Source organism: Empidonax traillii, unplaced genomic scaffold (assembly GCF_003031625.1).
Source record: "Empidonax traillii isolate 1590-97213 ecotype Southwest subspecies unplaced genomic scaffold, ASM303162v1 scaffold1167:size305969, whole genome shotgun sequence".
NCBI classification, from domain to species: domain Eukaryota; kingdom Metazoa; phylum Chordata; class Aves; order Passeriformes; family Tyrannidae; genus Empidonax; species Empidonax traillii.
In genome coordinates this window covers 102,554-125,596 of record NW_020956360.1, presented here as the reverse complement: position 1 = coordinate 125,596, position 23,043 = coordinate 102,554, and the positions used below count along the sequence as shown (strand labels likewise).

The 23,043-nt window shown below is 59.9% G+C and overlaps 2 protein-coding genes and 1 long non-coding RNA gene across 4 annotated transcripts in view; 2 read left to right on the top strand and 1 right to left on the bottom strand.

Annotated features, from left to right (window-relative positions):
- Positions 1-670: 670 nt before the first annotated feature.
- Positions 671-5,486, top strand: SGCA (sarcoglycan alpha). 2 transcript variants are annotated; one of them, XM_027905588.1, is made up of 9 exons: positions 671-710; positions 1,354-1,506; positions 2,069-2,208; positions 2,292-2,364; positions 2,453-2,651; positions 3,356-3,518; positions 3,604-3,809; positions 3,991-4,017; positions 5,062-5,486. In XM_027905588.1, the coding sequence occupies exons 1-9, from the start codon at positions 671-673 to the stop codon at positions 5,255-5,257; spliced, it is 1,197 nt and encodes a 398-aa protein (XP_027761389.1). In that variant the 3' UTR covers positions 5,258-5,486. The 2 variants fall into 2 exon arrangements, with proteins under 2 accessions (XP_027761389.1, XP_027761388.1); XM_027905587.1 differs by having other exon boundaries at positions 2,066-2,208.
- A 3,029-nt stretch (positions 5,487-8,515) lies between these two features.
- The window catches only part of COL1A1 (collagen type I alpha 1 chain), a 16,106-nt gene continuing 1,578 nt past the window's right edge, over positions 8,516-23,043 (bottom strand). Inside the window, exons 2-51 of the mRNA XM_027905589.1 lie at positions 22,160-22,354; positions 21,963-21,997; positions 21,818-21,853; positions 21,638-21,730; positions 21,484-21,552; positions 20,614-20,658; positions 20,305-20,358; positions 20,040-20,093; positions 19,862-19,915; positions 19,660-19,713; positions 19,502-19,555; positions 19,357-19,401; positions 19,031-19,084; positions 18,876-18,920; positions 18,619-18,672; positions 18,238-18,336; positions 18,106-18,150; positions 17,927-18,025; positions 17,610-17,663; positions 17,410-17,517; positions 17,117-17,170; positions 16,831-16,929; positions 16,598-16,651; positions 16,403-16,501; positions 16,164-16,217; positions 15,705-15,758; positions 15,543-15,596; positions 15,362-15,415; positions 15,083-15,127; positions 14,885-14,983; positions 14,605-14,712; positions 13,773-13,880; positions 13,618-13,671; positions 13,456-13,509; positions 13,247-13,354; positions 13,094-13,147; positions 12,668-12,721; positions 12,299-12,460; positions 12,076-12,183; positions 11,842-11,949; positions 11,590-11,643; positions 11,376-11,483; positions 11,030-11,083; positions 10,807-10,914; positions 10,650-10,703; positions 10,388-10,495; positions 10,010-10,292; positions 9,273-9,463; positions 8,952-9,194; positions 8,516-8,871 (exon numbers count right to left, since the gene is read on the bottom strand). Coding sequence (XP_027761390.1) covers positions 8,725-8,871; positions 8,952-9,194; positions 9,273-9,463; positions 10,010-10,292; positions 10,388-10,495; positions 10,650-10,703; positions 10,807-10,914; positions 11,030-11,083; positions 11,376-11,483; positions 11,590-11,643; positions 11,842-11,949; positions 12,076-12,183; positions 12,299-12,460; positions 12,668-12,721; positions 13,094-13,147; positions 13,247-13,354; positions 13,456-13,509; positions 13,618-13,671; positions 13,773-13,880; positions 14,605-14,712; positions 14,885-14,983; positions 15,083-15,127; positions 15,362-15,415; positions 15,543-15,596; positions 15,705-15,758; positions 16,164-16,217; positions 16,403-16,501; positions 16,598-16,651; positions 16,831-16,929; positions 17,117-17,170; positions 17,410-17,517; positions 17,610-17,663; positions 17,927-18,025; positions 18,106-18,150; positions 18,238-18,336; positions 18,619-18,672; positions 18,876-18,920; positions 19,031-19,084; positions 19,357-19,401; positions 19,502-19,555; positions 19,660-19,713; positions 19,862-19,915; positions 20,040-20,093; positions 20,305-20,358; positions 20,614-20,658; positions 21,484-21,552; positions 21,638-21,730; positions 21,818-21,853; positions 21,963-21,997; positions 22,160-22,354 — 4,280 coding nt within the window. The 3' untranslated portion in view covers positions 8,516-8,724. The remainder of the gene's footprint in view (positions 8,872-8,951; positions 9,195-9,272; positions 9,464-10,009; positions 10,293-10,387; positions 10,496-10,649; positions 10,704-10,806; positions 10,915-11,029; positions 11,084-11,375; positions 11,484-11,589; positions 11,644-11,841; positions 11,950-12,075; positions 12,184-12,298; positions 12,461-12,667; positions 12,722-13,093; positions 13,148-13,246; positions 13,355-13,455; positions 13,510-13,617; positions 13,672-13,772; positions 13,881-14,604; positions 14,713-14,884; positions 14,984-15,082; positions 15,128-15,361; positions 15,416-15,542; positions 15,597-15,704; positions 15,759-16,163; positions 16,218-16,402; positions 16,502-16,597; positions 16,652-16,830; positions 16,930-17,116; positions 17,171-17,409; positions 17,518-17,609; positions 17,664-17,926; positions 18,026-18,105; positions 18,151-18,237; positions 18,337-18,618; positions 18,673-18,875; positions 18,921-19,030; positions 19,085-19,356; positions 19,402-19,501; positions 19,556-19,659; positions 19,714-19,861; positions 19,916-20,039; positions 20,094-20,304; positions 20,359-20,613; positions 20,659-21,483; positions 21,553-21,637; positions 21,731-21,817; positions 21,854-21,962; positions 21,998-22,159; positions 22,355-23,043) is intronic.
- Positions 11,440-17,175, top strand: LOC114069046. Its single transcript, XR_003573709.1, has 3 exons — positions 11,440-11,528; positions 13,096-13,180; positions 17,103-17,175. It is a non-coding gene; the product is annotated as an uncharacterized LOC114069046 (long non-coding RNA).

The following is a 23,043-nucleotide window of genomic DNA, read 5'->3' as shown; positions in this document are numbered from 1 at the left end:
TGTTGGGGGTCCTTGCCATGTGAGGAGTCCCCGGAGGGGGTGGAGGGAAGGGTAGGGGGCACCCCTGCCCCTTCAGTCTGGAGCAGCAGGACCCTGCAGCTGTGTGTGTGTCCCTCCTGTCACCCAAGGCATCTCCCGACCCTTTGTGTGTGACGTGGTGTGACAAGGCGTGACGTGGTGCGACACCCCCCACACGACCACCCCCTTTCCCTTCTGCCACTGCCACCCACCTCCCAAGCCCCACCACAGAGTCCAGTCCCCATCAGTGCCATCCCCTGCTGTGCCAGTGCCCTCCGTCCATGTCACTGTCCCCACGCACCCATGAGTGTGCACACGTGCCTTCCCATCTTGGTGCCACATGCGTCTGCAGGGCAGTGGTGGTGACCATGCTGGTGGGGGCTGTCTCCAAGTGTCCCCCATCATGTGCCCCCATTGTCACCCTGGTACCCTTAGTGGGGCACTGGAACAAGCCCATCCACGGGACACCCCACGGGACCCCTCCAGGGGACACAGGAGCCCCTCGACAGCCCCAGTGCTCTGTGCCTCGGTGGCAAGAGGTGGTTGTGGTGGGGTGTCCCCTGTGGGACCCCCCCAGGAGGGCCCCCCTGGCCTGGGCAGTCCCTGTTGCCTCTGTCAATCAACCCTGGCCCCATTCCCAGTGCTGGCAAAGATGGAGATCCCCAAGCTGCTCCTGCTCTGGGTGCTGGCAGGCGAGTAACAACCCCGTCACCCCCCCAGGGGGACATGGTTGGGCCTGGGGGACCCCCAGCAGGGAGGACGGGGCGGGGGGACCCAGAGCGAGGTGGGCATGAGGGGTGTAAGTGGGAGAGGACATGGGGACAGGGCTGGGACGTGACAGAGCTAAATAAAACCGTCCTGTCCCGGGTGCCAGCTGGGTTTGGGACAGGGCGGGGGACAGTGAGTGGGACCTCGGCGTGACGGGGCCAGGGAAAGAGAAAGTGCTGACCCCATACCTTCCCTGTCCCCATCTTGTCCCCATCCCCATCCTGTCCTTGTCTCCATCTCATTTGACCCCATCACCACTTTGTCCCTATCTCATCCCTGATCCCATCCCTGTCCCATGCCTGGTGCCATTCTGTCCCTGCCACCATCCTGTCACCATCCCCATCCTGGTCTGACTCTATCCTATCTCTGTCCCCATCCCTGTCCCTATCCCATCCTCTCCTAAATATATCCCCACTCCACTGCTTTGGGACACTTGGCACTGCAGGGACACATTTCTGTCCCAGGGGGTCTGTGGCTTGTCCCAGGGTCTCTGCAAAAGGGGAATCTGAGGCAGGGAAGAGCCGGGTATCCCCAGCCCTGGCTCCAGCCCTGTGTGTGGTCTCTCAGTCGTGGCCCTGGGGGTGTCCCAGACCACCCTTCCCGACCACCGCGTCCTCCCTGATCACTGCATCTCCTCCGAGATGGGAACCATCTTCGTCCATGAACTGGAGAGGGAGCTGTTCCAGGAGGCCTTTCCCACTGGGAGCGAGGATGAGGATGGTGAGGGCCAGCATGGGAGGACTGGGGAGATGGGACTCGTAGTAGGGGCACTGGATAATCCTACCTGCCAGTCCCCACCCCAGCTGGGCTGTCCATCCATCCATCCATCCATCCATCCATCCATCCATCCATCCATCCATCCTTCTCTCCCTTCCTCCCTGCAGTCCATCCCTCCCTCTTACCCTCCTTCCATCCCATCCCATCCCACCCCATCCCATCCCATCCCATCCCATCCCATCCCATCCCATCCCATCCCATCCCATCCCATCCTCCATCCCTCCATTCCTTCCACCCTCCATCCCACCCTCCATCCCTCCCTCTCCACTCCCCACCCATTTGAGACCCCCCGAGCAGTGTCAACCCCCCTGAAGCAGTACTGAGTGTCCCCTCCCCTGGGTTTCCCTTCCATTTGAGGGATCAGGACCCCTGGGGATCATCCCTGTTGTCTTGTGGGGACCAGTTGGACAGGGAAGGACTTCTCAGGCAGAGGGGTCCACCCACACCACAGCCTGTGCCTTCCACATGTCTGTGTCCATTCCCACCCACTCGTGTGTCCCAGCAGCCCTCATCACCTTCCAAGCCCACCTGTGGGACCACCCGGACCTGCCGCGGTGGTTGCGGTACCACCAGCGGGACCCCCGCCAGCCTGGCTACCTGTACGGCTGCCCCACAGTCAGCGAGGTGGGCACCCACACCATCGAGGTAGGTACCCACCATTACTCCGCCTGCTTATGGGGTAGCACAGGAAGGGGTGGCATCTTCAGCGGTGTCCTCTGTCCTTGCAGGTGCTGGCCTACAACCGCCACACTTATGCCACGGTGTCCCAGCGCCTCATCATCACCATCATCCCCGCCCCAGGTGAGGGCTGAGCACCTGCAGATTACACCAGGATACCCCCCAGGACAGGCAAGGGGTGTCCCCATAGGTACCATGTGTCCCTCCACAGGTGGGGAGCCCCCCTACCAGGGTGAGTTTCTGGTGGGGAACAGAAACGTGGAGGAGCTGCTGCCGGAGGCCGAGCGGGAGATGTTCCTGCAGGGCTCGTCCGGCGTCTGGGAGCGCGGAGACCTCCAGGTCATCAACATCACCTCCGCCTTGGACCGCGGTGGTCGCGTCCCGTTGCCCATTGAGGGGCGCAAGGAGGGGTATGGGCAGGGAGGGGGGGGCTGGGGGGACTGGGGCAGACCCTGGGTGGGTTTTGGGGGTCACCTCCAGCCGTTGCCCCCTGTTCTGTATGCAATAGTGGGTTCCCATGGGACCTTTTGGCCATGGGTGGACTTTGGGGGACCACTCCCACTGCAGAATGTACATGAAGGTGGGTTCCCAAGGCCCCTTCTCTCCTTGGGTGGGTTTTAGAGGGCCAGTGCCCCCAGCCTCACAGGATGCACCTGATGGTGGGTTCCTATGGGGTCTTCTTGATATTTTTTGGGGGGCTCACCTGAAGATGCCTTAGGGTGTACATGAGGGTAGTTTCCTGTGGCCCCTTCTCACCATGGGTGGGTTTTGGGGGGCCGCCTCCAGCCAATGTCCCCCACTCCCCAGGGTGTACATAAAGGTGGGCTCCCATGGCCCCTTTTCCCTGTGGGAGGGGTTTTGGGGGCCTCCCTCCTGCAGCGTGTACATGAAGGCAGGTTCCATGGCCCCATCTCACCATGGGTGGGTTTTGAAGGCCACCTCCACCTCAGCATGTATGTAAAGGTGGGCTCCCATGGCCCCTTCTCACTGTGGGTAGGTTTTGGGGGTGGTCACCTGCAGCCATTGCCCCCCACCCTACAGCATGTACATGAAGGCAGGTTCCTATGGTCCTTTCTCACTATGGGTGGGTTTTGGGGGCCCACCTCCACCGCAGGGTGTACGTGAAGGTGGGCTCCCATAGCCCCTTCTCCTCGTGCCTGGAGTCGGCAGTGTCCCCCCAGAGCCGATTCCGCTGCAGCCTGGGCCAGCAGCCCCTTGCCTCCTGCTATGACACCTTTGCCCCCCACTTCTCCATCCGCTGGTGCAACCTCAGCCTGGTGAGATCCACATGTCCCCTCAGCTCTCACAACACACCCCGTAGGGACCCACCACCCCTCCTAACCACCATCAACCCCATTACAGCTGCAGGTTTGGCCCAGCCCCACGACGCCGGGGTTGGTTTGGGGGTCCGGGGTGCTGGAGGAGGATGGGGATTTCCAGCCCCCCACCGAGGTGCCCCCTCATGACTTGCTGCCGGGGTTCCTGGTGACGCTGTTGGTGCCACTGGTGGTGGCTGCACTGCTCTGCCTGCTCCTGGGTCACCTCATGTGCTGCCGCAGGGAGGGAGTGTGAGTCAGGGAGGCAGGTTTGGGGTGGGGGTCTCCCCTCCCCCAGCCCAGTTGGGGTCTCTCCCCTACCCCAGGTTGGGTGCCCCTTCCCCAGCCATTGTGGCTCTGGGACAAGCTGGGGGTGGTGAGAGCCTTTCTCACCATAATTATAATTTTTTTCCCTTTTCCCCCTGTTTTGTAGGCAAAAACGGGACTTGCAGACGACTGAGTAAGTCCTGACACCCAAGACCAAGCTGTGGGGGTGCTGGGGGGGCTGCCCTGAGGGGGCTGCTTTGTGGGGCTTTGTCATGGGGATGGGAAAATAAAAGGACAGGGGGGACATGGGAGCAATCGGCTGTTTGGGCTTGTCCTGGAGGTGGTGGAACTTAAAGGTTCCCTCTTCCCAAAAGACCCCCCCAGCCCCCCTCCTCCCCCTCCTCACCCCTCCACACCTGCCAATAACTCCTCTGAGATACGGGTTGGAGCACAAGAGTTGCTTTACTTTTCCAGTAGCCTTGGGTGGAACCAACAGCAGCCAGGACGACCCTGGGAATGGGGGGCAGACCCCAAGGATGAGGGGCAGACCCTGATGATGGGTCCAGACCCCAAAGTCGGGTGGGTAGACCCCCATTATAGGTGAACAGATCCCAGTGATGGGTGAACAGATCCCAGTGATGAGATGCAGACCTCAATGATGGGGTACAGACCCCAATAACAGGACAGCAAACCCAAATGATGAGGGTCAATTCCTCGTGAGGCAGACCAGACCCTAATTATGGAGTCCAGACCCCAGTTTTAGGAGACAGACCCCAGTGGTGAGTGGGTAGAACCCAGTGGTGGGGTGTAGACCTCAAAAGTGTCATTCAGACCCCGATGATGGAATGCAGACCCAAATGATGGATAGGCACACCCAAATGATGGGGTTCAGACCCTGATTTCAGGGGCAGACCTCAATGTTGGGTGAGCAGGCCCTGTGGCTGGAATCCAATCATGGGGTGCAGACCCCCGTAATGGCATTAAGACACCAATGAAGGCTAGGCAGACCCAAATTGTGGGGACCCAATCCCAGTGATGGGATGCAAACCCCAATAATGAGGGGAAAGACCTAAATGACAGGGCGTAGACCCCAATTCTGTGAGGCGAACCAAAATGGTGAGTGGGTAGACTCCAAAGGTGGGGGAGGAAAACCCTAATAATGGGGCACCAACCCCCTCCCCAGGGGGATGTGGGTGAAAACACGGGGTGCTTCATCACCTTCTCCTTCCCCCATCAGCATCCAGCTGGTCCACCACACCACCATCCACGGGGACACAGAGGAGCTGCGGCACATGGCTGGGAGCCGGGATGTGATCCAGGATGTGCCCCGACCCCTTTCCACCCTGCCCATGTTCAATGTCCGCACGGGCCAGCGCATCAACCCCATTCCCAGCCCCCGCGATGGGGCCCGTGTCCCCCTCCTCCCCCAGTGAGGGGCACCCAGGGGGATGCCATGGGGAAGGGGACAATCCCAGGGATGGGAAAGGGGTGGTCTGATGTTTCTGGGGGTTCAGAAGCCTGGCAACAGGCAGACCTAAGCCAGATGGGTGGTCACCCTTCTGACTGGGCTCTGCCTGCTGCTGGGCTGTTGCCTGGAGGATTTTGGAGTGTTTCCTCTTTAGAGTGAGTTTTGGAGCATAAATTGAACATTTAGTGATGAAATGAGGCTTCTCTGCTTTATTTACAGAGTGGGTTTTGGGGCACCCACCCTGTTCCAGCCATGATCCCCCATCAAAGGCTTGCAACCCCGGTAAGGGGTTGCGATGACTCTGTGCATCCCCCAGCCTTGTGGACGGAAAGGGCAGCAGGAAGGGGATGGGGATAGGGACAACGGGGGGGGACACAGTCCCTGGGACCCATGATGGCACCCCAGTGCCCCCCCCAGCTCACCTGTGTGTCTGTGTCCAGCAGGATCTCTCCCAGAACTCCCAAATCCTCCGTCTGCACTGCATAGATGTGGATATCCACTCAGTGTCCTTAGCACCCCCATAACCCCTCCCCCGGCCTCCCCAGGGGGTCCCCACAGCCCAGTCCCTCCAAAGAAAGAGCCTCTTTCACCACAGCTCCCCCCCCTCACGTGGGGCAGGCGCCAGAGTGGGGGTTAGGAAAACACGGGGGCCCAGGAGAAACAAGGGGACCCATTGATGGGCCGGAGAACGGCGGCATTGAGGGCTCGTCCCGCTGCCAGAGCAGCCCCCCCCAAGCTGTGGGGGTCATGCTTGTGCTTCCCTCCCCATGGTGGCAGGCACCCCCCATCCTGGGCACACATAGGGGTGCTGATGGTCCCTTGGTGTGAATGAGCAGGTATGGGGTGTGTGGATGGGGCTGGGATGTGTGGGGCACTCAGGGGAGGGGTGGGAGACTTGTGGTGGGGCACAAACACACTGGGACCTCCCCACACTGGATCATGCATGCTCTGGGGTACCCACACACTGAGGCACCCCCACACTGGGGTACCCCTGTAACAGAGCACCCCCACACTCACCCACCAACCCTTCTTGCACCCCTTTCGTGAGCCCACCCCACTGCCCCAATTCTGGGTTGTCTTTCTGTGGCCACCCCAATCCCCAGTTCCTTTTGGGAGGTCACCCCCACACCAGAGCACCCCCATCCCTCTTGCACCCCAAGGTGATCCCACGCCCCTGCCTCAATTTTAGGGTGTCTCCCTGTGCCCATCCCACTCCCCAGTTCCTTCTGGGGGCTCCCCCCGAGCTGAGAGCCCCCCAGAGGCCCCCTCCCGGTCCCGGCTGCCCCCCAGCCCTTCCTCCCTTTGATCCCCCCTCTCCACATTTCTCCCCCTATTTTGGGAGGAGACACAGACACCCTCCTCCCCCAGATGCCCTCCACTGTGGGTACCCAGCAGCTCTGCTCCACTAAATCCAGCCCAACCCTCCTACTGGGCGGGTGGGTCCCCCTTCCTTCCTCTCCCCCCTCATCCCAGGGTGACTGGAGGAGGAGGGCTGGGGGCTGGAAAGGAGAATGGGCAGGAGCAGAGTGCAGAAGCTCGGTGGGAGCAGAGCAGGATCAATCGGGATGAGAGTGGGATCGGGCGAGAAGGAACTCCAAAGGCCACCCCACCACCCACCCAGGACCCCCTCCCAAGGCCCCCCGAGAGTGAGAGGCAGCGTGGAAGAGCACCTCGAGGTTTGTTGGATCATTTCACATGCTTTATTTCAGCAGTCAAAAAAAAAAATTCTTTTTCTTAAAAAAAAAAAAAAAGAAAACCCCAAAACCCACTTAAAATTATTATTATTATTATTATTATTATTATTATTATTATTATTATACATTATACAAACTAGGTACAAACTCCAGGAAAAACCCAGAGTATCCACCGTGAGATCAGCCCGGCAAGAGGGAGTGGGTTCGTGCCCCTCCATGCCCGGGGAGGATGCAGAATGCAGAGATGAAGAGGGAAGGAGGGAGGGAGGGAGGGATGGATGGATGGATGGATGGATGGATGGATGGATGGATGGATGGATGGATGGATGGATGAATGGATGGATGGATGGAGGAAAAGCTGCTGGAAGTTTTGAGAGTGGAGCTGAAGATCCACCTGCTAAACCTGGAAAATTAGTTTATTCCTTTCTTCCCTTTTAATTTTTTGGCTCTGCTTTGCATTTGCTTGGGGATTTGCTCGTGGGATGATGGAAGGGGGAAGGGGGAAAATAGCACCTTTAGGAAATTCCCAAGTGGAGCTGAGCAACAAAGAAAGGGAGAAATAAAGCATAAAATAGAGGGAAATGAAAATAGATTGAGATGTGTCTTTGGAGGTTGTAGCACCAGGAGGTCCCGGGTTTGGGTGTTCTGGGGCCAAAATTAAAGAGAATATCTAAAAATTATTACAATTAAAAAAAACCCAAACCCAAACCCAAAACCAGGATAAAAATCCTGAGGGAAGGAAACCTCCAAAAGAAAATCAAAATAAAAGATCAACAGAGCAACAAAAGAGAAAAGTGGAGGGGGGGGAAATAATAGGGAAAAATTAGCACCTTTGCTCTGAACCTGGTAGGAAAGTCCCGGCACGGTTGAAAAACTCCAAACGAAGCTAAAAATCAAAAACAAAACCAAACAAAAGAACCCTGAAATTAAAACTAAAAAAGACAGTAAAAAACCCCGAAAGTGGTGAGGTAGCCATCTGGAAAGGGGAGGATGCAGCGGAGGGTCGGGTCTGCTCGGCGCCAGGGGCTCCCCTCATGTGCTTGGGAATGAATTGGCTTTGATGCCTGAATGAAAAAATAAAATTAAAAAAAAAAAAAAAAGGAATTCATAATAAAACCGAAAGATTCATAATAAGAAATGGCAAGAACTCAAAAGGATTGTTACCCAAATCAAAAAAACTAAAAAAAGGACCATTACCTGAATCAAAAAACTAAAGAGAGTGGGGAGGAGAGGGAGGGAAAACAAGGAGAAAATGCAAATTACAACCAAGAGTTAAACATCTTCCTGGCAGTAAAAAAATTATGAGATGCAAAAAGCAAAGGGGCTGGTGGGGAAAGGGGGGGTTAAGAGAGGCCAGTCCCAGGGGGTTCCCAGGGAGTTTTCAGTGAGTTGAGCTGCTCCATCTCCAGGACTGAGGAATGAGGGGTGGGGTGGCAAGCAAGCGAACCCACTTCCTGGTGATTTTGTTTGAAAAAGTCATTTATTTTTATTTCTTTTTTTTTCTGTTGTCTTTTGTTTGGTTTTTTTTAGGTTTAATGCTTTTTTTCTCTTTGGGGAGGGCTTTTTAGGTTTTTCTCTTTTCTTTCTTTTAGAGACGCTGGATAGAAAACCGACACAAATTAGAGTCCATGTGAAATTTTCTCCTTTTTTTTTGGCTGTTTTTTTTTCTTTTTTTTATTATTATTATCATTATTATTACTCTCTCCTGTCACGCTTTCGGGGGGAGGGGGTGTCCGGTTTACAAGAAGCAGACGGGGCCGATGTCGATGCCGAATTCCTGGTCTGGAGCGCCGACGTCCATAGGAGCCAAATCAATGATGGGAAGGCGAGAGGTCTTCGTCGTCTTGTACTCGATGACTGTCTTGCCCCATGCACCGGTGTGACTCTGTGGGGACACCACAGTCATCCCCATCCCCAAAAGATGTTCCACCACCCCCTCAGGACCCCCCATCCCTCAGCACCCACCGTGCAGCCATCCTCGGTGACGCTGTATGTGAAGCGGCTGTTGCCTTCAGCCCTGATCTCGATCTCGTTGGCACCTTGGAGTAGAAGAGCCTTCTTCAGGTTGCCAGTGTCCTGATCCATGTAGGCAACACTGTTCTTGCAGTGGTAGGTGATGTTTTGGGCGGCTTCGGTGGACATGAGGCGCAGGAAGGTCAGCTGGATGGCAACGTCGGCGGGGTTGGAGCCCTCACCGCCATACTCAAACTGTGGGACAAGAGAAATCGGTCACTGTGGAGGTCGCCCAGCCTGGTTGACCCCTCACCTCCTGGCCCCCCTGTTCACCTGGAAGCCATCGCTCATCGTCTCGCCGAACCAGACGTGCTTCTTCTCCTTGGTGTTCTTGCTGAGGTACCAGTTCTTCTGGGCGATGGTGGCCTGGGTTGGGTAGACGCACGTCTCACCCGTCTCCATGTTGCAGTAGACCTTGATGGCGTCCAGGTTGCAGCCTTGGTTGGGGTCAATCCAGTATTCGCCTGTGGGATGAAGAGAGGAGAGTCAGGGTGGGGGATGGAGGTGTGGAGCAGCCAGGAGGGATCAGGTGAGGAGCAGCCAGGAGGGATGAAGGATCGAGGTGAGGAACGGCCACAGAAGATGGAGAATGGAGGTGAGGAGCAACCATGGGGGATGGAGGTGAGAAACAAGTGAGAGGAACAGAGGATGGAGGGATAGGTGAGAATGGGAGATGAAAAGATGAAGGATATGAGAGACTGAGAACGAAGGCATGAAGGAGGGAGATGAGGAGCAGCTGTGAAAGGTGGAGGAGGGAGATGAAGAGCAGGTAGGAGGGAGCTGGTGGGTGGAGCGGGGAGTTTGGCAACACCCATGAGGAGGAGAAGAGGAAGGAGGTGAGAAAACAGGAGGTGGAGGGATGGTGGATAGAGGTGATAGCAGCCATGGGAGAAGATGGAGGAATGAAGATGGGAATCAACCAGGGTGATGGAAAAAGGCTGGGGGTGAGGAGAAGGTAGAGGGGACAGAGGGATGTAGGTGAGGGCCCAGAGGGACATGGGGACACTGACCGCTCTTCCAGTCGCCGTGGCACATCTTCAGGTCGCGGCAGGTCCGGGCAGGGTTCTTGCGGGTGCCCTCAGGGCTGCGGATGTTCTCAATCTGTTGACTCAGGCTCTTGAGGGTGGTGTCCACCTCCAGGTCACGGTCGCGCATCACGTTGGCATCGTCAGCCCTGTAGTAGCGCCCGCCGTCGTGGGCCTTCTCCTGGGGTGGCTGGGGCAGGAAGCTGAAGTCGAATCCACCACTGGGGGGTCCAGGAGGACCAGGAGGGCCGGGTGGGCCAGGGGGACCCTACGGCAGGAGAGGAGGAGGATGATGGTGAGTAGGCAGATGATGAAGGCAGGTGATGAAGGTGCTGGGCAGGTGGTGGAAGGGCTGGTACGTACAGCAGGGCCGACATCTCCAGTGCGACCACGGGGGCCGGGGGGGCCGATGGGGCCGGGCAGCCCATTGAGACCATCTTTGCCAGCAGCACCAGCGGAACCAGGAGGACCCTGTGGGACAGGGGAAAGGGTGAGTGTGGCCGTCCTGCCTGGGCAGAGTCTCCCCCTCCAGCCCCGACCCTCATCCCTGTAAGGAACCCAATGTCAGTGGGGACTCCCCGTTCCCCCCAGGATGCTGGATATCACGTCTCATCCAGGGACTTACTCGTGGACCGGCAGGACCAGAAGCACCAGAAGGACCTTGTTCACCAGGAGAGCCCTGTGATGAGCAAGGAGGAAGAGGAAGAGGTGCCATCAGCATCTCATGCTGTCTCCAGGACATAGGGCAGCACCTGGTGCCACCGTCACCCCAAAGGACTTACGGGAGGACCAGGTGGGCCCTGGAGACCGGAGAAGCCTCTGTGACCCTTCATGCCTCTGTCACCCTGTTCACCGGTTTCACCTTTGTCACCACGGGGACCTTGTGGGCCCTGGAGAAGGAGGAGGAGGAAGAAGATGTGTTGAGTGGGATCCGGACCAACCACTGCCCCCATAACTGTGGGGATGCACAGACAGCAAGAAGGATGGAGGAGAACATCTACTTACAGCAGGACCACGAGCACCAGCAGGACCAGGGGGACCAGCAGGACCTTGGGGACCCTGGCACAGGAGAGAAGGGGACAGGTTAGAGCATCCTCCACCTTCTGTTACCACTGGTTTAGGGCAGCAACACCCTGAGAGGGGTAGTGGGGCCTCTGGTTTTACCCTTTGCAGGGTGATGAGACCCCTGTCATCACTCTGAGAAGGGTGGTGGGACCCCTGGTATACTAGGGAAGCCCCTTTCAGCATCAAGAGCTCAGCCTGAGTCCAGACCCCCAGAACAGGGTCCATCTTGGGGTGCCCCTGGGCTGGGAAGGAGTACAAGGGAGGCTCTGAGCAGAGCAGCACTTACAGTCTCACCACGATCTCCGTTCTTGCCAGCAGGACCAACGGGGCCGGGAGCACCAGGGGCACCAGGAGCACCAGGGGGGCCAGCAGGGCCGGTCTCACCACGGTCACCCTGTGAGGAGGAGGAAGAGGAGGAGGAAGAGGAGGAAGAGGAGAGGTCAGTGTGGGTCAGCACAACACCATCACCCCTTCCCATGCCCCCCTCATAGCCCACTCACCTTAGGACCAGCAGCACCATCACGGCCAGGGGCACCTTCAGCACCAGGAGCACCCTGTGGAGGAGGAAGGACCTTTGTTAGGGAGTGTAGGGGGTGAAGAGGGTTCTCTGCTCAGCTCAGCACGGGCCTCTCCATGCACCAACCACGGCAACATGCACCAGTGGTATGAGCTGGCAAGTCTAACGAGCCCAACACTGACACACTGGGGGGGTCAGTGCCCCCCAACACCGATGATTGCCCACAGCCACCCACCTCACGTCCAGCTTCTCCAGGGGGTCCAGCCAGGCCAGGGGGCCCCATGGGGCCAGGAGGGCCGCGCTCACCGGGGGAACCAGAAGGACCTTGTTTGCCAGGTTCACCCTGTGCAGGGGAGAGAACAGGGTGTGTCAGACACTGCTGAACATCCCCCTTCCCCTGTCACAGGGTGAGCTGGACCCTAGGGGGGTCACAGCATTGTCTGTTCCTGGGGATCCCCTTGGTACTCACAGAGGGGCCAGGCAGCCCAGGGAAGCCTCTCTCTCCTCTCTGTCCGGGGAGACCAACGACACCGCGCTGGCCAGCGATACCTTGGGGTCCGGGAGTGCCAGGAGCACCCTGCGGGGACAAACAATGCCTCAGGGTGATGGCAGCGATGGGGACCTCCCTCCCTGTGGAGGGGACAGCTAGGGGCGTGACCAGCACAGGGGATCTGACCAGGGGCTTGACTTACAATGGGGCCATCAGCACCAGGAGAGCCCTTCTCGCCAGGGGGTCCAGGGGGTCCAGCAGGTCCTGGCTCACCGGGGCGGCCAGCAGGGCCAGTCTCACCACGGGGTCCTTTGCCACCTTCCTTCCCGCTGGGGCCAGGGGGGCCGGGGAGGCCGATATTCCCCTGGGCGGAAGGGGAGGCAATGCCATCAGGCAGCTGTCTGAGATCCCCCCGGCTGCCAGCTGAAGGACAGCCAGGGGTATCCCAGTGCCAACTGGGACAGGGAGGCCACGTGGAGCAGCCTGGATTGGTGCCCAGCACCTGCCGTCTTCCCCATCACTGGCATCCTCCCCATCCCCACACCTCTCACCCCCCCCCGGGGGTACTCACAGAGGGGCCGGGGGGTCCAACTCGTCCAGCAGCACCAGGGAAACCAGTAGCACCCTGGAAGGGAGAAAAGTTGGATTTAGCGGCATCAGATCCAGGTGTTACAGGGCCAGGGGATGGTCCCCTGGCTGGGAGCCACAGCAGGGAACCCCGTGGCTGGTGGCCAGGCAGGAAGGATTCATCTGGAGGGCTGATTCTGTGGGCATTAAAGCAACCTCCCCCTTTTCCCCTCTGCTCTACCCCCTCCTGGGATGAAGCCACCCCAGATCGATGCCATGGCCCAGGTAGTTTTGGAGTTGCAGGACTGGAGGTGCCCCACTGTGTTGGGGTAGCAGAGCCAGACACACTGGGGAGTTAAACCTCCTCGGGAGTGTTCACCCCCAAGGGGGGGTTCCCAAACCCCCCCATCCCCACAAGACTGGTACTTACAGGGGGTCCAGCGCTTCCACGAGCACCTTTGGGACCAGGAGCACCAACAGCACCCTGTGAGGGAAGGAGGAGGAGGTAGAGGAGGAGGTGAGGGGTGAGCTGTGCCACGGGACTAGACCCCAAGGGGGTGTGGGGTGGGATGGGGGAACTTACAGCAGGTCCAGGAGCACCAGTGGGGCCAGCAGGGCCGGGGGGACCAGCATCACCCTTCGCTCCAGCATCTCCAGTTTCACCTTTAGCACCAGGCTGGCCGTCAGCACCCTGTGGGAGAGGGAGAGGGGTGGATTTGGGGGGCTCATCATCACCCTGACAGGGACAGGATCAGACCCCCAGGCAGGGGGGAGTGAGGCTGTTTCACTTACAGGGGGGCCAGCAAATCCAGCAGGACCAGGAGGGCCAGGCTCGCCGCGGTCACCCTGGGAGAGATGGGAGAGAACAGAGTCAGATGAGCAGGGGACGGCCACCAGGGCCACCAAGGGGTAACCAAAGAGCAGGGCCATCACTCAGGGTGAGGGGACACTTACGGGAGCACCACGGGCACCAGTGGGACCAGCAGGACCGGGGGGACCAGCTTCCCCCTGGAGAAGGGGAGGAAAACCAGAAAAAAATGAGGTCAGGGCTGTGGCGAGGAGGTGGCAATGAGCGCCTGGACACATCTGTCCCGGGGGGATGTCCCTACCTTGTCACCAGGAGCACCAGCAGGGCCGGGGGGGCCGATGGGACCAGTCAGACCTCGGAGACCGTCTTTGCCAGGAGCACCGTCAGCACCTTTGGGACCTGGGTCACCCTGGGGAGGAAGAGGACAGTGGGTTACTGGGGAGGTCCCTTCCAGGGGTTTGCCCCTTCTCCCCTTTCCCCTGGGTGCACTGAGCCATCTCTGGTTCTTTGCCCTCCCTGGGAGAGGCTGGGACCATCCTCCTCCTCACCAGAGCTGGGCTCTCAGTGAGGGACTGTCCCCAAGGGCCATGCTCGGATGAGGACAGAAGTGACGCTGAGCACCCCTGCTCCAGGGTGGTGCTGCCCCTTGGCTTGGGGGCACATCCAGCTCCAATGAGGGTACACAGAGGTGGTGGGGAGCAGGTGACCAAGGGAGACATCAAGGTTTTGGGGGACACATCCAGCCCCAAAGGGATTGATAAGAGGAGCACAGGCATAGTGGGGAGTAGAGGAGAAATGGGGACACTGGGGTTTTGGGGACATATCGAGCCCTGAGGGGACAAACAGGGGGCACAGGGGTGGTGGAGAGCAGGTGATCAATGGGGATATCAGGGTTTTGGGGGGTACATCCATTCCCAAGGGGACGATGAGGGGGTACTTGGGTACTGGGGAGCAGAGGAGCAAAGGGGACATCGAGGTTTTGGGGGCACATCCAGCCCCAAGGGAACGAAGAAGGGGGCACAGGGATGAGCAACAGGAACACTGGGGTTTTGGGGACACATCCAGCCTCAAGGGGACAATGAGGGGGGCACAAGGAGGAGCAATGGGGACATCAGAGGTTTGGGGACACATACTCTGTCACCCTTGGCCCCTGGCAGGCCGGCAGCACCACGTTCTCCGGGCATACCCTGCAGACCGGGGGGTCCTTGGTTCCCGGGGGCTCCGGGAGCACCAGCATCACCCTGGGAAAGAGCCACAGAAAACAGGGATTAGCGAGACCCCGGCACAGCAAAACCTTCCCCAGCTCCAGCCCCAACCAAAGGAAGTGAAGCCAAACCCATTCCCCTTTACAGCTGCACCCCAAAAGCTGGGGGCAATCACCCACCACCCCGACATTCCCAAGCTGGCACCTACCTTAGCACCATCATTACCAGGAGCACCATTAGCACCACGAGGACCTTGGGGACCGGGGGGGCCTTGGACACCGCGTTCACCAGGGAAACCTCTCTCACCCTGGAGGGGGGAGGCAGGAGAAGGGCCGAGGCAGTCAGGGCGGTGCCGGGCACTTTGGGGTGCCAAGAACTGATGGGGAGCCCGCGGGGTTCAACTTACCCTGGCACCAGCGGGACCAGGGGCACCAGCATCTCCAGGGACACCCTGTGTGGGAGGGAGAGGGTGTGGAGTCAGAGGGGGCTCTGGGGATGGGCCAGAGGGGTCCACAGGGTACCCCCAGGGGTCTCTCAATCCCTGGGACAGGGCTGGGATCCTCCACTGTGTGGAGCACATGGCCTGAGGGAACACTGGGGGATCTCCCGTCAACAGCCCCCCTCCACAACTGGGAGAGGGGAGATGGGGAGGGCACAGGGAGGGTCCCAAATCATGCACACTCACCTGCTCACCAGGCTTGCCAGCCTCTCCGGGGGGACCAGCAGGGCCTGGCAGACCCTGGGGAGGAAGAAGAAGAGTCATGAGTCACCAGGGAGGTGGGAGACCAGAGGGGACAAGGGAAAGGGTAACGTCACCCTCACCCCAGGTGGTTTATCCCCTCACCATGGAAGGGAACACCCCTCACCTGGAAGCCAGGAGCACCAGCGGGACCTTGTTCACCTCTTTCTCCAGCAGGACCCTAGGGGAGGCAGGACAAGCATTGAGGGGGGGACACACACTCATTTCTGAGCCCCTTCTCCAGTGGTCGAGCACGGCCTTGGGTGGCCATGGGCTAAGGAATACTCACAGTGGGGCCGGGAGGACCTTGGGCACCAGTTTCACCGTCTTTGCCAGCAGCACCCTGTGGAAGAGGGAGAGGAGGGTGCTCAGAGCATGGCCAGACCTGCAGCCCCCGCAAAGCTCTGCGTGTAACCCCCGCCTCCCCAAAACAGGGTGTGGCCACACGGTGTCCTTCAAAGGACGGGAGACACCGTGGGGCGAGCTGCCCATGGCCACGTAACCTCCCTGCTGTGCCTGCTCCAAAGCTGCTGGAAGCCACTGGAATGGAGTCCCAAACACCTCATCCCGCTGCCATCCTTGTCCTTGTGGCTTTCCCTGACACTGCTCAGCCATCTCACTCCCTATCCCTGCCACCCCACACTGGGGTGACCCTCCCTGCCACCCCATGCTGGGGTGATGTCCCCTGTCACCTCACACAGCCCTGCCAAGCCCCCACCAGACCTTTTGTGCTCCAGCAAATACTCACCACGGCACCAGGGGGACCAGGAGCACCTCTCTCGCCAGGTTTGCCGGGCTCACCCTAAAAAGAGAGCAGGATGAGACCCGTGACAACACCGGGGAGTGGGGGGGCAGGTCTCCTGAACCACCTGCCCACGCACAGCCACCGTCCCGGGTGGTGGCAGTGGTCGGTGGGTGGGATCCCTCATGGACCAGGGTGCAGCATCACCCCGGCAGCCCCCCGCGAGGTGGGTGGGTCTCACTCACCGCAGCACCTTTGGGGCCAGGGAATCCCATCACACCAGCTTGACCTCTTGCCCCGGGGGGGCCGGGGGGGCCGGGGCGACCGTCTTGACCAGCGGGACCCTGTTATGGAGGGAGTCAGCACCCCGTTAGCTGAGCCCGTGGCGAGCCAAGGGAAGAGGAGGGGACATCAGTGGGGATATCAGTGGGGTAACTTACAGGGGGGCCAGTCTTGCCGTCGGGACCGGGGCTCCCGGGGCTTCCAGTCAGACCCTGCAAAGGAATGGGAAGTGGGTCAGGAGCTCAGGTATCCCAGGAGACGTTCCAGAGAACGAGAGCGTCCTGGAAAGCAGCTTCTCCGTCGGCTCGGGGCGTGACAGCCGGCATCTACCCGTGTGGCTCGTTGCTGCAGCTGCCACGGTGTCGCCGTGCCCGCCACCCTCCACGCTCACCTTGGCACCGGGGAGGCCTGGTTCCCCGGGGCGTCCAGCTTCACCAGGAGATCCTTTGGGGCCGACGGGGCCGGGGGAGCCACGCTCGCCGGGGGGACCCTGGGAAAGGAGGGAGGGGTCACCCCGACTGCGGGACAGCATCCGGGGACAGGACAGGAGCAGTGTCATCGGAGGTGGCAGTGGCACAGAGTCGCTCTGGTCACTGCATGGGGACAGATGACACTGCCCAGTGTCACCACAGCCCCGATGACACGACTTCCTCACCCAGATAGACACGGGCACCCACCTTGGGGCCAGCGATGCCATCAGCGCCAGGGAAACCGCGGCTGCCTGGAGCACCCTGCGAGGGACACCAGAGGGGTCAGTGTGGGGACACAGGGTGGCCTGGGGGGGCTTGGGGGTGCAGAGGAGGGGTGTGCCGGTGTGGGACACGGCCACCGGTGGGAGCAGTCTGAGGAGTGGCTGGGGATTGTCACCACGGTGTCCTCGAGTACGCACAAGGTTCAGCTGCTGGACAGCACGGAGACGGGGATGGGGACAGGGATATGGTAGGGAGGGGACAGGGATTCTCCTACTCACACGTTCGCCAGCAGGGCCGGGAAGCCCAGCGGGGCCGGGCTCACCACGAGCTCCTCTCTTGCCTTCCTCACCAGCAGGGCCAGGGGGACCTTGGACACCAGCGGGACCCTGGGGGAGGAGGCGAAGGGATGAGCACTCACAGGATATGCTGGGGCCAGGAGGGGTCGAGACCCCGAGGTGGCATTGGGGGGATCGCTTACGGGTTCGCCTTTGGCACCAGTGTCACCCTTGTTGCCTGGAGCACCGGGCTCACCCTGGAAGTGTATGGAGAGAAGAAGGGAAAGCTGTTTAGCACCAGATGGAGGAGTAGAGGGAGCCCTGAGCCACATCCTGATCAGCCCTCAGAGGCAGGATGGTGCTCAGCATCTATCACCTCCCAGCACCACCCTGCCCTGGCAAGGCTGGAGGGACAGGAGACACCAGAGGAGGCACCTCCAGGTAGAACATCAGCTTGCTGGAGCAGAGGAAGGGATCCAACCCCAGGAAGAAGAAGATTGAGGTGTTCAGGGATACTCACAGTGTTACCCTTGGGACCAGGGGCACCGCTGGGACCCTGGGGTCCGGAGGGACCACGGGCACCGGGGAAGCCAGGAGCACCAGCAATGCCAGGAGCACCCTAGAAGAGGCAGAGGAGGGTGTGAGGAAGCAGCCCAGTCCTTCATCCTGGAGCTGGAAGAGGAAGTGAGGGATGCTCACGGTTGCACCCTTGGCACCAGGTTGACCATCAGCACCAGGATTGCCCTGCAGAGAGAAAGAGGAAGAGGATGGTTATGGTGGGGCCAACAGGACGTGTGGTCAAGGGACAAGGAGCCATCAGATGTCACTTACAGCAGGACCAGCAGCACCAGCAGGGCCAGGGGGACCAGGCTCACCACGGGCACCTTGGGGACCTTCACTGCCACGAGCTCCCTGGGGACCGGTTTCACCCTGGGGAGGAAGAGGAGGAAAGAAGAGTCATGAGCATGAGGGCTTCCCTGATCCCCAACATGGCTGATTTCCCCTCCATCTGCAGCTCCTTTCCCATGGAGGCAAAGCCAGGAGAGATGCCCACAGGACTTGTTTGGGAACATCCCCATCTATCCCAAGCAGTGGTCAGCTCATGGCATTTTGGGCTTGGAAACCCATGTCACACTCAGTCTTCCTCCCAGTCCCACTCTCCCGGTTCCCACCAGTTTCTCCAAGCCCAGGAGACGGTGAGGCAGGTTCTACCTTAGCACCAGCAGCACCAGGGAAGCCGGGGGGACCAGCAGGACCAGTTGGACCCTAAATGGGAGAGAGGGCACATGTCAGATGAGGGATCCCACCTCCCACACCTGGCACTGGTGGGATTTCCAGACAGCAGAGCTCTGGCTGCCATCCAGGATTTCCCATTTGTGGTGGAGCTGGGATGAGATCTCCCTCTGGAGAAGCTGGAGGTAATTCCAAGTGCTGGAGGAGGATTACTTACAGGTTTAGGGGTTACTTACGGGGGGACCGGCAGCACCGGGAGCACCATCGTTGCCACGAGCGCCCTACAGGACATGAAACATCCATGACTGATGCCCACAGGTGGGAGAGGTGACCCCCAGGCCTCCCAAAGCCCCGGCTGGGGGTCTCAGCCTGACCCAGACTGGATACTCACAGCGGGGCCAGATGGACCAGGACGGCCTCTCTCGCCAGGAAGACCACGAGGACCCTGGGGAGGGGACAGGACACATTTAGGACATGCTTGGGTCACCTGAGTGGGCACTTCCCTCTTTCTGAGCCCTCTCCTATCCCTGTGCCTCCTGTCTCCCCCTGCTCCTGTCCACAGTGACATTTCCAAGGAGTTAATCCCCCTCCCACACTGGTGAGTTCCTGGGGAAGCATCCCTGAGGATAAACTGATTCCCCATCGGGTCTTGCCCCCCATCCCCATCCTCTCTTACCCAGAACCCCCCCACACACCCCTCAGGGGTCTGTCACTCACCATCTGCCCAGGAGCACCATTCTCTCCAGGGCTACCAGGCTCACCCTAGGAGGGAGGAAGGACAACATGAGGGACCTGCTCTGGAGGGAAGAGGGAACAGCAAGGACATTCCCAGGACAGGGATGACTCTGCCACCACTCCTCACCTTGGGACCAGCAGGTCCAGGCTCACCCTTGGCGCCATCCAGACCACTGAAGCCCTGGGGGGCAGGAGAGAGAAGGGGTGGAGGGTCAGGAAGGGATTTTTGGTGATGCTGGGGTCCCACACCCCCTAAATCTCCCAAGCATGGAAGGGGGGACTCACTCTGTGTCCCTTCATGCCTGGCAGGCCAGCAGTGCCTGGGAGACCACGGGCACCCTAGAAGGAAAGGCGAGGTGGTCATGGTGATGTTGGGGGTGCTGTTCTTGCACCCCATTACCCCTGTCCCCAAGGGGACAGACAGCTGGTGTCACCAGCAGAGCACAGCAGGGGTATCCCCTCCTGTGTCCCGTGGGGGCCACCTCACCTGGGGGCCGGGGGGACCACGCTCTCCGGGGCGGCCAGGCTTTCCAGCTTCACCCTAAGGAGAAGGACACCAGGTTGGTGGCATGTGCCCAATCCAGGCAGCTCCTGCTCACCTGGAGGGGCTGTCAGGGCTACCAGGCCCCAAACCTGGGGAGAGACCTCATGGACAGGCCACTTACGTCATCTCCGTTCTTGCCAGGGGGGCCGGCGGGACCACGGGGACCCATGGGACCCTAGGAGAGAATTAGGGCAGCAGTGAGGATGATGTGAGTGACAGCTGCCCCCGTCACCCTGCCACCCACCCTGGGCAGTGCCAGGCTCTGCCAGCCTTGTTCCCATGGATCTCAGATCAGGGACAGTGTGGTCACAGCCAGAGTTGGGAACCAGCAGCATTGTCCCCATGCCCACGGGACATCAGCTGGAGTACGAGGTGGCAGAACTCACAGAAGCACCAGGCTCTCCAGGTTCACCAGGGGGACCTTGGAAACCTTGAGGACCCTAGGGGGGAAAAAGGAGGGAAATAAAAAAAGGAAAAAATGGGTTACAAAGTGAGAAGTTTGGGCCTGAAGCCCCCAGTGGCAGTGGAAGTGTCCCCCCCTATGGTGGCACAAGGATGTATGTGCCCACATGCTTCTGCAGCTGTCAGAAAGGATGGGATACCCCCAGACTATCCCACCCACCTCCCGCCACCCAAAGGGGCCTTGGGCATTGCTTGTCCCCAAAATCAAGGGGAGAGGAAGAGGAGACACTCACAGGAGCACCGGGAGGGCCGGGGAGACCACGGGGACCGGCTGGGCCCTGGGGGAAAGAAAAATGATGAGGGGGTACCTTGTCACCCTGTCCCTATGGCCAGCCCTTCCCTGTCCCCATCACCACCTCACTGCTGCATCCAGTGAGCCTCACTGTCCCCCCCCCTCATCCCACTGTTGTCCCCATCTCCACCCATCACTGCCCCAAAACCACCTTCTTGTCCCCATCAACCCCATTCCCTGTCCCCACTGCCACCCCATCCCTGTCCCCATTCCTGTCTGTATCCTCACACATTCCCTGTGCTTGTCCCTGACCCCATCCTTGTTACTGTATCCACCCATTCCCTGTTCCTATTGTCATCCCATCCCTGTCCCAATCACCTCCCATTCCCTGTCCCCACTGCCACCCCATCCCTGTCTCAGTTGCCACTCCGTCACCCCCCTGACCCTGTTCCCCTCCCTGTCTCCATCACCCCCACATTCCCAGTTCCTCATTGCCACCCCATCACTGCCCCCTTTGCCACCCCATCACCATGTCCTCCCCCACTGCCACTCTATCTCTGTTCCCACTACCACTCCATCACCACCTTCACTCTGTCCCCATCACTGTCCCCACTGCCACCCCATCCCTGTTCCCACTGCCCCCCCGTCACCACTCTGACCCTGTCCCTGTCCCCATCCCCATCCCTGTCCCCATCCCCTCTGGGACTAACATCCCTCCCCATCCTTCCTGTCCTCTGCCACTCAGTGTCATCACCAACACACCACTTCTGGCACCTCACCCAGCTTGACTCTCCACCCCCCCTGCTCCCTGTGCCCCTCGTGCTCCCCTGTGCCCCCCCCATGTCCCCCTGTGTTCCCCCCCCATGCTCACCATGGGCCCAGGCACGGCCATCCCCCCGGCTTTCTCATCGTAGCCATAGGACATTTGGGGAGCGAAGTTCTGCAGGAGGAGGGAGAGAGCAGGGGTGAGCGGGGCATGGGACCCCCAGGGGGTGCTGCACAGCCAAGGACCCCCCCATACTCACTCCGCCGAGGCCTGGGGGGCCTGGAGGGCCTGGGGGTCCCGGGAGACCAGGCTGTCCAGGGATGCCATCTCTGCCAGGGGGGCCAGGGAGTCCCTGGAGGGGAGAGAAGAGGAGGATGAGCTCCAGTGGGATGGGGGTTCCGGGGTTACATCCACCCTGGGGGAGATGAATGATACCCACCCTGTCTCCTTTGGGGCCGGTGTCTCCTTTAGGACCCTGTGGTGGAGAGATGAAATAGATGGTCAGAAAAAGAGGTCTCCAAAAATATGGGGGGAGGGGGGCTCTTGGGAGGTTTTGGGGGGGTTAATTTTGGGGGAACCTTTACCTCTACTCCAGCACTTTCTGGGTAGACAGGAGAGGCTGTGGGAGGAAAAAGGCTGTTCAGAGTAGCCCAACATCACCCACCAATCCCACAGCGCAGACACCAGGGGGTGGGGAGGACACCAAGCCCCACTGGTCCCCAGGGACCCCCAGGATGGATAACTCGGTGGTGGGAGAGCGCTGGGGGACACGCCACTATACCGTCGGTGTCGGGACAGATGGGGCAGCATTCTCCAAAGGGGATCTCGGCGTTGGGGCAGTCAGAGGTGTCCTCGCAGATCACCTCGTCGCAGAGGATGTTGCCGCTGTCGCAGACGCAGATTTGGCAGGGTTCTGGTTTCCACACATCCTTGTCGTTGTACGTTAGCCCATCCTGGACGCAGCTCCCAGTTTGGACTGGGACGCAGGGGCAGGGCAGGAGGAAGTGTCATGACAGGGGGGAATGGATCTCGTCTAGCTTTCACCCCCACCCCTCCCTTCATCCCCCTTTTTGCTCCTGCAGTGTTTCTCCCTTCATCTGGTTCTCATCAGCCCATCGCGGTGACACAGGAAAAAGCTCCACAATAAACTTCCCACATACGCTGGAATTTAAACCAAAAAAAAACACCCACCCTGCAGCCACTCGCTACGTCCCGCGGGCGGATGGGGCCAAGGCAAACATGCCCCCCCCGCAAAGGCAGGGGGGGTCCCCGCCGTCCGCGGGGGGACGGCGACAAGGATGGGGTGGGATGGGGCGGGATGAGACGGGGATGGGACTGGGATGGGACGGAGTGGGTTGGCCCCAACGTCTGGGCTGAAATTAGATCCAGGCGGCTGCGGGATAGGGCTGGATCAGGCCAGATGGGACTGGGAAATGGGAGGACAGAGAGTGAAAGCAGGCGGGGGCTGGCGTGGGGAGGGGAGGGCAGGGCGGCGCGCCAGCACCCGGGGATGGCCCCATGGTGAGGAAGGGTCCTGGGGAGGGGGCGAGGGCTGAGTCAGCTCGTGCAAGCCCACTCGGGAAGGGGAAGAAAAAAAAAGGCAAAGGGGGGGAAAAAAGGAAAACGGGGGAAAAAAAAGGCAAAGGGAAATAAAGGGGGAGAGGG